This window comes from Salvelinus alpinus, chromosome 36 (genome assembly GCF_045679555.1).
Source record: "Salvelinus alpinus chromosome 36, SLU_Salpinus.1, whole genome shotgun sequence".
NCBI classification, from domain to species: domain Eukaryota; kingdom Metazoa; phylum Chordata; class Actinopteri; order Salmoniformes; family Salmonidae; genus Salvelinus; species Salvelinus alpinus.
Genome location: NC_092121.1, coordinates 13,682,298 through 13,695,471, shown reverse-complemented (window position 1 = coordinate 13,695,471; position 13,174 = coordinate 13,682,298). Strand labels below are relative to the sequence as shown.

General features: G+C 43.1%; 1 protein-coding gene across 1 annotated transcript; it reads right to left on the bottom strand.

Annotated features, from left to right (window-relative positions):
• Positions 1-10,202: 10,202 nt before the first annotated feature.
• On the bottom strand, positions 10,203-12,480 carry LOC139565106 (nucleolar protein 12-like). Its single transcript, XM_071385193.1, has 6 exons — positions 12,234-12,480; positions 11,793-11,898; positions 11,585-11,633; positions 11,262-11,416; positions 11,073-11,167; positions 10,203-10,786 (listed from the first exon to the last, which is right to left on the bottom strand). Exons 1-6 carry the CDS (start codon positions 12,344-12,346, stop codon positions 10,573-10,575), a joined length of 732 nt encoding a protein of 243 aa, XP_071241294.1. The 5' UTR covers positions 12,347-12,480; the 3' UTR covers positions 10,203-10,572.
• Positions 12,481-13,174: the final 694 nt, after the last annotated feature.

Sequence of the window (13,174 nt, the reverse complement as noted above, 5' to 3'; positions counted from 1 at the left end):
AATATTGAAATATAGACCGTACACTGCCAAAAAAGCAACCAATGACACCTACTTCCAGACCACATAGCTTCTACTAAAATACACATCAAAGCATTTATGACATTCCTTAGTTGAGTAGCTAGATTCTTTATGCTGACCACGTAAAATCTTGGGAGGTTTAGGAGGCTATTTTACGCCGATTCTCATGCAAAACGTTTATTAAACGGTAGCAAAAGGTATCACACGGGAGGGACTTACCTGCATTTGTCCAATAGAAACTCTTGTTTAAGTTGCAAAACGTTCCCAACGGTTTGGACTAATGATTACACCCCAGGCCAAGAATTTGAAACACCCAGCAGCCCACTGTAGACAAAGCTCACTCTATGAAATCCCAGTAGGGTTCAGGTGAAAGAAACAGACCTACAACCCACCAGCATACTTCAAAGTCTGAATTAAATTGAGTAATGTTAAAAGAAAGCATTGAAGTCACACTGCATTTGAATTGATAGAGCAGGCCTATACCAGTTTATAAAAGCAGTTTATCACAACTTCTTGAATTCATAACCTGAATAAATAGACCGATATGTGTTTGTAACATTGTAAACAAAATAGACTGCATGCAGGAGGAAAACATTGTAAAACTAAACATTCAGATTAGATATACTGTACACTAATAAGCGTGTGAGTAAATAAATACTAGATGTTGACCATTATTCAAAGCAGCAACAGGGCAATAAATATTAAAGACACAAAAGCCCTTCTATAATAGGATCGGAGAAGGAAGTTTGGATGTGGGCAGGTGAATGTGCACTCTGGCCTTTTCTCAATTGGATTTGCTCAACTTCTGCATCCTCTCTCCTCCATCCTCTCTCACCTCCTTTTGAAAAAGGTAAAAGGTAATCGAGGAGAGGCAGTGAAGAGAGGGAACGTGTAGAATGTATAGATAAAACGATATGTAGTATATTGTTTATAAACATGTGCATGCTTTTATCCTCTGACATAACGAAGCTGGTTCAAAGGGGGTGTGTCAGATTTCTAAACTCCTCTGCGAAGGACTCTGGTAGGATACACATGACTATCCCCGATGAAAGGTGGCTATCGAGGAGGGAAGGACACTCTTCCGTTCGCCTACTAACGAATTGACATCTCCTCAATCACAACGGTTTCCGGATCACGGAGGAGAGAGGATGGAGGACAGACTTTTACCCAAATGAGAAAAGGCATATAAATGCCATGCCCCTTAGTAGAGGAAGTTTAGTTTATGTAAACTGAAGGAAAAGTAGTCTGATGACCTGTGTACATGGGACACCTTCTGCATTAAATTAGACAACCTCCATAAAACAATGTACAATTTGATAGAGGCACACACAAGTACACCTGTACCTGCATTTGTTCCAAGGAAGAGCTGTGTTGTGCCCTCCATGGACTGGCCTCCTCCTCTATAGTGGGGCTGCTGGGCCTCTGTAAAGGATGAGATTGTAATTATTAGTGTAAATGTTTCTGGTGTTTTGTGGTGTAAAACTGAGTGGGTTGAGCATAACACGTCAACCCTGTAACCCATAGAGAGACAGGCTACACATTTTTAACAATGTCATTTTTTGTGAAGTTTGCATTCAATTGTCACTCCGTGTTGCACACAACAAGCTTCCATTCCCCCTGTCACAAGGGGATTTATGGCTGATTTAAGATGAAATCGTCAACCCGGTTAAGGTCAACCCTGTTACTTTATTTGGCACTTAATCGGCACTTACTATAGTTTTTTATTTAACCTCTTGAGATGGGAAAACTAGTTTTTCATGAAGTTGAACATGTGCTCTTTATGACAGAATGTTAAAATTAGGTGAAATAAAACGATTATTTTGAACAAGTTACAGTACACTTCTCAAAAGGCACTGATTTGGCGGAACGACTCACCTGCATGTGCAAAGAGGTGGACGAGTGTACTCGAGACAGTCTACCGCTGCTGCCATTTTGCCATTCTATGTGGTTTCTCTCTAGGTCCCCTGAGTCATCTAGCCACTCTCTGGAGGGATGCTTGGAGAGGGAGTGGCTGAAACATCAGACACGTGACTTTAGATACAACATATTAATACTTAAAAAACTGTCAGTGACACAATACTTATGTCACATCTGAAATACAGAGGGAGAAACCACTTATAACTTCCTCTTACAGCATTACGTTGCGGTCAACAATGGAAAACCCTAACCTTGCTGGTTTGAAGAGCTCCTGTCTCCCTGAGGGTAGATTTGGAGTCTGTCCCACATGACCAAGCCGCTCCCTTTGGAGGACAGGCTTGACCTTTGGTAGATCGGCCATCATGGCGTACTCTTCCCTATTCCTCTCCGTTGACTCCCCCGACAACTGGCCAGACTCCGAGGACTCCATGGAACTCTGGGACGAGGTGTGCCTTTGCATCTGAGGGGAGGGACTTAGGTTGCGGTTGGTCAATCCTTTTGTGTTTGGGGAGGAGCTACGAGTCTCCAGACCCTGCTTACTACTGTTACTCCTAGTGGTTTCCCAGGTGACAGCAGAGGCCCTCTGAGAGGGGGCAGATGTTTTGTTCTCTCTGCCTTCTCTGGATGGGGAGATGCTATGTAGGAAGTGGGTGGAGCCTCGCCAGGCGCCAGGGGAGGGGTTAGAGTCAGGCCGAGCATCACCGTAAGTGTTTTTTCTCTGGTAAGAGAGGCTGGAGTCACCACCACTGGTGGTTTTCCTGAGGAGTGACTGACCTGGTGGGTCATTGCGTCTTTTGGATGGAGTGGAGTTGCGACTGTCATGGCTCCGACCATTGAGGACCCCACTCTTCTCAGATTTGTGCAGTAGTGATTGACCGGGGGTGTTATGGCCCCTCCTTGAAGGGGAGGAGCTACGACTACCGCAACTTTGACATCTGACAGAGCTGTTCGTCTCTGATTTACAAAGCAGTGATTGGCCAGGGGCTTCATAGTCCTTTCTCGAAGGGGAGGAGCTCCGAATGTCTCGACTTTGACTATTCAGGTAGTTTTTGGATTCACTTTTGCACAGTGATGACTGGCTCGGGTTATCATAGTCTCTCCTAGAGGGAGAGGAGGTAGGACGATCACGACTTTGACTTCTGACAGAGCTGTTCGTCTCAGATTTACGAAGCAGGGATTGGCCAGGGGGATCATATCCCTTTCTCGAAGGGGAGGAGCTTCGACTGTCTCGAATTTGACTATTCAGGTAGCTGTTGGATTCACTTTTGCGCAGAGATGACTGGCTCGGGGTATCAAAGCCTTTCCTAGAGGGAGAGGAGCTTCCACTGTCACGACCTCGACCATTTCCATAGCCACTTGTCTCACTTTTGCATAGCAGGAATTGACAAGGAGTGTCAAAGCCACGTCTAGAAGGGAAAGAGCTACCACTTTCATAGGCATGAACATTTAAGTCATTCCTAGAAGCTGATTTCCGCAGAGATTGTCTTTCGGCATCATAACCCTCCCTAATGGGAGAGCCACACCGGCCGCCGTGTTGACTATGACCATTGAGAGAACTGTTTGTTTCAGATTTGCAAAGGAGGGACTGGCTGGTGGCATCGTAACTCCTCCTTGAAGGAGAAGAATTGCGACTTTCACGACCATGACCATTTATCAAGCTGTTCCCATCAGATTTGCGAGGCAGGGTTTGGCTGGAGGTGTCATAAGCCCTCCTTGAAGGAGATGAGCTTCTGCTGTCACGGCCATTTAGGGACTTACTTGTTTCAGATTTGCGGACCAGAGATTGTCTGGGGCTTTCGTAACCCCTCTTTGAAGGGGCGGAGCTTTGAGTGTCACATCCACGACCATTTACGGAGCTGTCTGTCTCATTCTTGCGCAATGCACTTTTAAAATATGCAACAGAGTTGATCTGTGATATGGAACCAACTGAACTGGCCATCGATATTACGTTTTTATTCAAGCCTCTAATATCAACACCTCGTCCATAAGAGCTCTGGGGGGGACCTCTAGAAGTCTGAGACCAGCCCTCAGAGTCTAAGCCCCGCCTGTTGAGGGAGGTGGTACATTCACTTTGTTTGAATGGGGAGGTGTTTCGTAAGGGTGAAGAGGAGCGGGACAGAGAGGAGCTTTGTCTCGATGAATTTAACTTCCCAGACTCCTGATAGGAAGGGGAGTTTCTTCTATTGTATGAGCTGTTGACACCCCTCCGGTTAGTGGAGGCCAGAGATTCTGCTATCTTAAAAGGGGTGGGGCTTGGGGAGCGAGGGCCCACCTGAGCCTCAACCTCGATGGTGAGATCAAATGCGTCAGGAGGTTCAGGGATTTCCAGAGGCAGGTCTGGGTTTAGTATCTCTGGGTTTAACCTCTCCGAGGCCAGCCCCAGGTTAGGGTTCCTGAAAGGGATGGTAGCTTTGGGTTCAGGGCTCCGGTTGCTGTAGAGGGGGTGTCCCCTCTCTGAATGGCGGTAAACGGGAGGGGGGCTCTGATCCCTGAGAGAACGGGCTCCTCCCGCCCTCCCCAGAGAGAAGTAGCCACTTTCACGATTCCTTTCTTCTTTTAACCCTAAAAAAGAAAAACACTCCATCACATGGTATACTAAACTGTAATTATTGTTACATTCCAAAGAGTTCTAAGGACGTCCACAACACAGTTCTACAAGATACTTCCACACTACTATCAATAAGTCCCACCTCAACCTGAACACAGGTACCTGACAACATCATCATGTAAATAACACCTATGGCTGTAATAGGATACATGTGGTTAAGTGCAGTCCTCACTTGAGTGTCTGCCAATCCTGCCCCTGCTGTTGTCCTCCTCCATCCAGGCTTTGGGGTTGGTTCGGTGGGGTGGTGGGTCCAGGTGGGTCATGGTGAGGTGGGTTGAGCGGTGTCGGAGAGGCAGGTAGTCGTCCTCTGCACTGATGGAGCCACTGAGATCAGCGTAGACACTCTGGTCCCGACAGCTGGAAGAGGAGATAGTGTGAAGAGGAGATGGTGATATAATGGTGGAGAGAGGGAGAGAATGAGGGAGTGAGAAAGTATACAGTTGAAGTCGGAAGTCATTAAAACTCATTTTTCAACCACTCCACAAATGTCTTGTTAACAAACTATAGTTTTGTCAAGTCGGTTAGGACATCTACTTTGTGCATGAATTTTTCATTTTCCATTGGTTTTGTCTTGTCTTCCTTCACACCTGGTTCCAATCCCATCAATTACATGTTGTGTATTTAACCCTCTGTTTCCCCTCATGTCCTTGTCGGAGATTGTTTTGTTTGTATGTGATGTGCATTTTAGTGTTGATGTGCGACAGGTTTTGTACCCACATTGATATTTTGTACATTTTGGTTGTTTTGGAGTTTGTTCAGAATTTATTAAAGAACTTCATTTATACCAAGTTCGTTCTTCTGCACCTGACTTCCCTGCCACCAACACGCACCCCTTACAATGACACAAGTCATTTTTCCAACAATTGTTTACAGACAGATTATTTCACTTATAATTCACTGTATCACAATTCCAGTGGGTCAGAAGTTTACATACACAAAGTTGACTGTGCCTTTATACAGCTTGGAAAATTCCAGAAAATGATGTCATGTCTTTAGAAGCTTCTGATAGGCTAATTGACATCATTTGAGTTAATTGGAGGTGTACCTGTGGCTGTATTTCAAGGCCTACTTTCAAACTCAGTGCCTCTTTGCTTGACATCATGGGAAAATCTAAAGAAATCAGCCAAGACCTCAGAAAATAATTGTAGACCTCCACAAGTCTGGTTCATCCTTGGGAGCAATTTCCAAACGCCTGAAGGTACCATGTTCATCTGTACAAACAATAGTACGCAAATATAAACACCATGGGACCACGCAGCCGTCATACCGCTCAGGAAGGAGACGCGTTCTGTCTCCTAGAGATGAACGTACTTTGGTGCGAATAATGCAAATCAATCCCAGAACAACAGGAAAGGACCTTGTGAAGATGCTGGAGGAAATGGGTACAAAAGTATCTATATCCACAGTTAAACGAGACCTATATTGACATAACCTGAAAGGCCGCTCAGCAAGGAAGAAGCCACTGCTCCAAAACCGCCATAAAAAAAGCCAGACTATGGTTTGCAACTGCACATGGGGACAAAGATCGTACTTTTTGAAGAAATGTCCTCTGGTCTGATGAAACAAAAATAGAACTGTTTGGCCATAATGACCATCGTTATGTTTGGAGGAAAAAGGGGGATGCTTGCAAGCCAAAGAACACCATCCCAACCGTGAAGCACGGGGGTGGCAGCATCATGTTGTGGGGGTGCTTTGCTGCAGGAGGGACTGGTGCACTTCACAAAATAGATGGCTTCATGAGGAAAGAAAATGATGTGGATATATTGAAGCAACATCTCAAGACATCAGTCAGGAAGTTAAAGCTTGGTCACAAATGGGCCTTCCAAATGAACAATGACCCCAAGCATACCTCCAAAGTTGTGGCAAAATGGCTTAAGGACAACAAAGTCAAGGTATTGGAGTGGCCAACACAAAGCCCTGACCTAAATCCTATAGAAAATTTGTGGGCAGAACTGAAAAAGTGTGTGCGAGCAAGGAGGCCTACGAACCTGAATCAGTTACACCAGCTCTGTCAGGAGGAATGGGCCAAAATTCACACAACTTATTGTGGGAAGCTTGTGGAAGGCTACCCGAAACGTTTGACCCAAGTTAAACAATTTAAAGGCAATGCTACCAAATACTAATTGAGTGTATGTACACTTCTGACCCACTGGGAATGTGATGAAAGAAATAAAAGCTGAAAGAAATAATTCCCTCTACTATTATTCTGACATTTCACATTCTTAAAATAAAGTGGTGATCCTAACTGACCTAAGACAGGGAGTTTTTACTAGGATTAAATGTCAGGAATTGTGAAAAACTGAGTTTAAATGTATTTGGCTCAGGTGTATGTAAACTTCCGACTTCAACTGTATATATTGTCCCCCTAGAATCGCAATATGAGGCTCATTGACTACTTGGTTTACAAAGCATGCTGAATGAGTTTCTTGTTTGAAGTTCTTTGTACCTAGTTCGTAAATAAAATTTCCCCCCTGCAAAATACCTAAATATAAAGACCAATGAAATGCCAAGTCTCCAAAGATATCTCAACACAAGTGCAAAGAGTAAACAAACATTATTTTGTACTAAACATTTCTCCTTAGTGGAGCTTCTATCTCAGACACACACTAGAGCCAATAGATTCTTAAGAGAACCTGTCAGTGCTGTCGTCGTCGTCTCCGTCACAGATGTAGAGGTCACAGTCAGGGCTCAGGATGCACAAGGAGCTCTCCTCATAACCCAGCTGATCTCCGCTGACATCACAGAAGCTGGTCACCACTGACAGGCCACCAGAGTCCTCCTGATAGGTCATCGAGAACACACAGACCAATCACAACGTACAGCAAACAAAAACAGAACATCAGCCAATGGGGCTACAGATTACTTAATGTATTGAAGTGTAATACCATGTTAACTAGCACTATCTGCAATTGTCAGTAATTCTGGTTAAACAAAATTCAATGTCCATTTTCACAAAAAACAAATACCAGACAAATACTGTTTGTACTATGAGAGGAAAGCAAACACTGACAAGATAAGACAGTGAGCAGCCATAGAAACTAAACATTTTGTTGGAACTAGCACAATTGAACTCACTAGGACTACAATGCCTCATTCATTTACAGATACATATTAACAATGAACACAGGTTTAACACAGTCATCGTTATCAAACCTGAACGCAACACCTCCAAGTCTCTCTTTATAGATCCATGCCCATATGGGGAAGTTCATGAACAGTGTCTCCCCTCTGTCTCACTCCTCTGTTCCTCAAGACGTCTCTCTCATACTCACAAGTTCTGTCTGTCGCTCGATTAGAGTTACACCGTTGTAACTCTACCTAGATTGTAGTTCTCCTCATTATTATTTCATAGCAGTTTTTTTCTTGACATATACAACCCTCCTGGGTTGTCTTAAAATACATATTCTCATCTTCAGTTTGACTTCAATTAATGGCAATATCAACAACAACTTTATAATATCATAGTACTAGGTAGGTATACAAAAGGTATTGCAATGTGATACAGCAATGAAAAACAATGAGATAAGATCTGACTTCCACAATATGTATATTTGCCTAATTTGTGGCAATCAAAGGCAAAACAAGGAGAGTGCTATGCTACCAATAAACAGTCGTGGCCTCATAAATGAATGCGCCTTTGCAATGACATACTATGTGTAGATGTGGGCCGGCCGGTGCTTTCTGTAACCTGCCTTCATGTATAATGTTACCAGTGATTCCCAAAAGGGCAGTAAATGATCTCCCTTCATTAATTTGTAATGGGAGCATTCTCTTCACCGCCCTCTTCATATCTTTTTCCTCATACGTTCCTCCTTATTCACTACACTCAACACGCAACACAGGGTCATACCTCACCAACGTCTGTTACTGAGCACTTTGTAGTCCATCTTCAGCACTGAGTGTTACTGGTTAAATATAGTAGCTTCCCCTTCCGAAACAATAGTCTGCTAGCCAAAGTTTAAGTAGACTCAAAGTCAACATTACCACTCAGCCATCTCCCTTACTTCCTCTTGTGTATTGATCCGTGACTGTCTGACCTCAATGTCTATCTGACCATTTCCCTGACCCCATATCTTACCTTCCACCTGTCTGTATAGGCCCAGATAATCCTATCACTCACCACTCTTCTAATCCCCTCTCCCTCTGTCTTGGCACTGGCATCCCTCTCCACTGCCTGTGGTGCTGGTAGTAGTGTTGGTGGAGGTCCAGTGGCTTGCCCTGGCTCCTTCTTCGCTGTGAGGCTCAGCTGTGGTGTTTCGGCTGTACCCGTGCCTGTACTCGTGCCCGAGTGCAGGTGCTTCTGGCGCAGGCAGTCGTGGCAGCGGGAGGAGTCGAAGATGTTGGGCTGGAACTTGGGACAGATAAGGTCATCACCGGAGAGGGGCATGGCGAGTCCGGAGGTGGCAGGCGCTCACTCATCGCACCCCTCGGAGAATACTGAGGAACAAAGGCTGTAAAGGCAGATAAAACCAAACACAGTATTTAATGAGCCTAAAACACCACAAAGTATAAAAAGTGGTTGTGGTAAAACAGTAATACCAGTAGTACTTCAGGGAAAATTGTGAATTTCAAAGAATATACAGTAGTCCATGAGGAGAAAAAAACAGCTAAAATCCTTTCAACATTTATGTGAAATGTACACAGTGTAAGACATTGATGGGATATTATTACAGCGTAGTTGTAGTAGGACGATGTAGCAGAGCTGGAAGCAATGCTGTAGCATATTTGATCAACAAGGGTCATTATTTCATGGTTAGTGCGATAAAACGGAACAGTTAAGCTAAGTGAAAACTAATCACACAAGAGGATATAGTGAAACACAATACAGAAAGGAAGATGATAGAACTCTTTCCAGCATATCATTAATATCATTACTAAACGTCACTGAGAGCACTTGGTAACATCCCATTTAAAAACATTTCAGCAATGAAAATCTAAATACAAGTCAAAGTATTGAAGAATTAATTGCTACATTTCTTAATGTGTATTATTTACCATTTAATTATTCTCTTTTGAATTTGAGAGGAAGAGGTTTTCAACGATACCTGACAGAAGAGTTCTCAGCCGTCAGTTAAACTGAGAATATGCCATTTAGAGAAAGATAATATACTGTCCATCAGACCCCCGGCACATGCCTCTTCCCCTGCTCACAATCCCCCTGAGGCTCTTACTCTTACATGGATCCGATTGGCTGTTCCGACAATGGATGAAACTGATGCACTTCTGACTGCCATGTTGGCTCTGCTTAACATTACAGAGAACCTATCAGTCTGCCAGACCTAGAACCAATATGGAGTCAATTGCATGACAGTTAATCTATTGAAGGTTGTATTAGATATCATGAGCTTTAGAAAGCAAAATGAACTGCTTGTGACAGATGGCACACGTTAGCTCAGGTTAGTGTAAATAAATAAACACTGCTAAGGTATGAGATTAGCATACACTAAGATCCTTGACTATACAACATTTCTTGAAATCTAAACAAATGAGGGCATGGGGTACTATAATGTCTAGAAATACACACGTAAAGATCTCTTCTCTGATGCTCTGAAAAGGATGTTGACTGAGGAGTCAGGTTTCCTATCAAACAATAGGCTATAGAACTAGAGGGATTCACAGACTATTGGTTTATACAAGGATATAATAATAAAGCAAGTGATTCGTATATATTCTTTTCTTTTAATCAAACTTTGAGCATATACACATTGTATGAAATACAACATACCAAAGCAGTTAGCATATAAACAAACATGTAGAAAGGAGAGAGCTTAACAAAGGAAACAACAAACAGGTCGTGTCCAATTGGTTAAAACAAAACAGTGTTTGAAACGGCGCTCTGGATCGAGCAGACATTGGCTTTCAATGAGAATGAATATGTGCAGTTTGTGTATTGGTGATTTTGTTTGCTCCGTAGACTTTCCCAACTGGTACCATAGAAACTCTAAATGTCCATCATGGCTGCTTAGGATCTTGATCAAACAAAGAGGCCAGACAGACCCTTACATTGCAAATCAATTTTTTCATAACTCTCAGTCCTTGTGATGTACCCTCTTCCCAGTCAGTCTGCGTCTTTGCTTCTTGCTGGTCCTCCCAACTCTGTTCTTTTCAAGTCTGCCCTTCTTGTCTGTGGCACCTGGCTTCTTGTCTGTTGGCCGGCCTCGTCCTTTGCCTTCCTGCTTCCCTTTCCTGCTTCCCTTCCGCTGCATCTGGTGAGCGTGGAGCGAGGCGTTCAGCGAGCAGATTCTGCAGAGGGAGAAGGGGGGATAATAACGTGCTCATATTGTTATATAGGCATCATATTAGACTAAATTAGCTGTCAGAACTGAATACAGAATGAGAATAGAACAGGAATTGGGGGCGCATTACTATTCATTAGCAGGGTGTATAACACAGTGTTGAGGAATAATGACATTTGCATAAATTATTACCCGTTTTTTAAATCCTCCAGTGAATTTGACCATTATCAAAAACACAGGGAAAGAGTACAAGTGATTTTCATTAAATGTGAGTGAGGATAAACACAACTTACTTTTTATTGAGGATGGGATTCCCAGATTTCTTTGGCATAGCACTCATTTTCTCCTGCTCCTCCACCTCCTCCCCCTCCTCACCGTCCTCAGTAACCTTCAAAAGAAAATGTACAGTTTGAATACCTTTCAGAAAAACAATTTCAAAACATAAGAACATGGGACGTGGAAATCAGCAACAAATTCTTTACCTGATTGGTTGCTGGAGCAAAGAGGCTGGCCCCCGTGAGGTCAAGGTCACTGATGGTTGTTACGGTAACAGTATGGTTGGGGTGATCGTACTGTACAGACTCGGTTGTGCCCGTTATCACATCCTCCAATTCATCTTCTTCATCATCATCCTCATCTGTGGAGAGTTAACCATAACAATAAGAGTAAGTAAGCAGATTAAATGGATTCCCACGACATGTTAACTTCTGGTTAAACCTGAAAACACAGATAAGGGCAAGTGAAGGCAGCCAACAATATTCTGTCAAGCCTAGCTGACATATATAATTATTTCGCTCAAACTCACCGAGAGCCTCTTTTCTTTCCTGCAGCAACTTCAAATACTCCTTGTGTCTCTGGAATTAAAGAGTATATATGATTCGTGCCCCCTTCTGTCCACATTGTTAGTATTCCCCTCATCAAAAACTCTACTTTAAGGGACAAGTTTTACACACCATGTCTATTTAATTAACACTTGGGTTTAAATCTTGTGCTTTCTCTTAGCCGGTGTTTACCTCTTCTTTGACTCTCTTCTGCTCCTCCTTTATCTTGGTCTGGATTTCCACCACTGCCGCTTTCCTCCTCTCCACCTTTCTCTTGTGGAATCCTGTCAGATACTCCCTGCAGGAGATACGATAAGTCAAATAGATGAGTACATTCATGACAAGTCACTTGTGGTCACTTTCTTGCATTCAGCAATACTTAACTACTGATAGGATTAATGGGAACTTGGCAAACCAATTAGAGGTCCACTAAACACATTTCTCAAAGACAGAGAGGCAGGATGATGTGGCTTATGATTCTCGATCAACAATGATGGCATATCAAACAAGCTGACCATGTAAATGAGACCTACCTAGCAATCTAGCTAGTTTAGCCAGAGATGCTCTATAGTTAGCTAACGTTAGCTTGCTATGCGTTGAGGGACTCCTGTGCTGTTTATGTGCCAAACTCACTGTCGCTCGTTATCGTTGAACATGACCACACATTTCTCTCTTTTCTTAGATCCAGGTTTAAATTTATCATGCTTCCCCTTTTCCTTTTTGTTCCAGTTCTTCATGTTTTTCATTTTGAGAACACGTGAGTTTGTTTTTCAGCTGACGTTTTGCTTCAAAAGTCCCTGCTTTGTGTGCATCATACAATGTGGTCCGACTGGGACAACCTCCCAAGCACTTTGGTTCTTTGAAATTGTGGCCATTCTCTCCAATGCCCAGTTCTAGAAGAGTAATTGAAAAAAGCGCATTGAAATTAAATGTTATTCAGAATTCTGATGCAAGTAAAATAACATTGCCATGCCTACATTAAACATTGATAAATGTACGACTTTAATATTGCCAACATATTTAAGGACAATTTGTTGAAAATACATAAAGCAATTGGCCGTATCAAAAATGTAGCACTGTTGAAACCAATGCCTACGAGGATGGAATAATCTGTTTGGTGGACACTGCCTACCCCAGAGCAGTGTGCCCAACCCAAATTTGATAATGTATGTAGCTGTGCGAGTTTCAAATAGAGACCACATTCCACTCTGAACATGAAACCGGGTAGTCAAATACTGTGAGCCACAGTCTGCTAGGACATTCCTACAGATTAATACATAGAGCGAGTCTGGAGACACAATAGTTATTTCTACTGTGGGGAGTGGCTGTAAGACACCACTATACAGCCCAAGTCAAAGAAAAGATTTCAGCAAGGGGAGATGGAGATGGAAAAGGAGGGACATACATTATGAGCTCAATAATAAGATCAGGGACTGAGGAACAGAGCCGAGGGGCAGAGAAAGAACCAGCAACTAGCCAAGAAAGCAGGAATAGAGACTAGTATAGTAAAGTGTGGGTGGTCTTCTTCCCCCACCTTCAGGTGGATAAACAGTACCAGTGTAGTTTTGTTGACC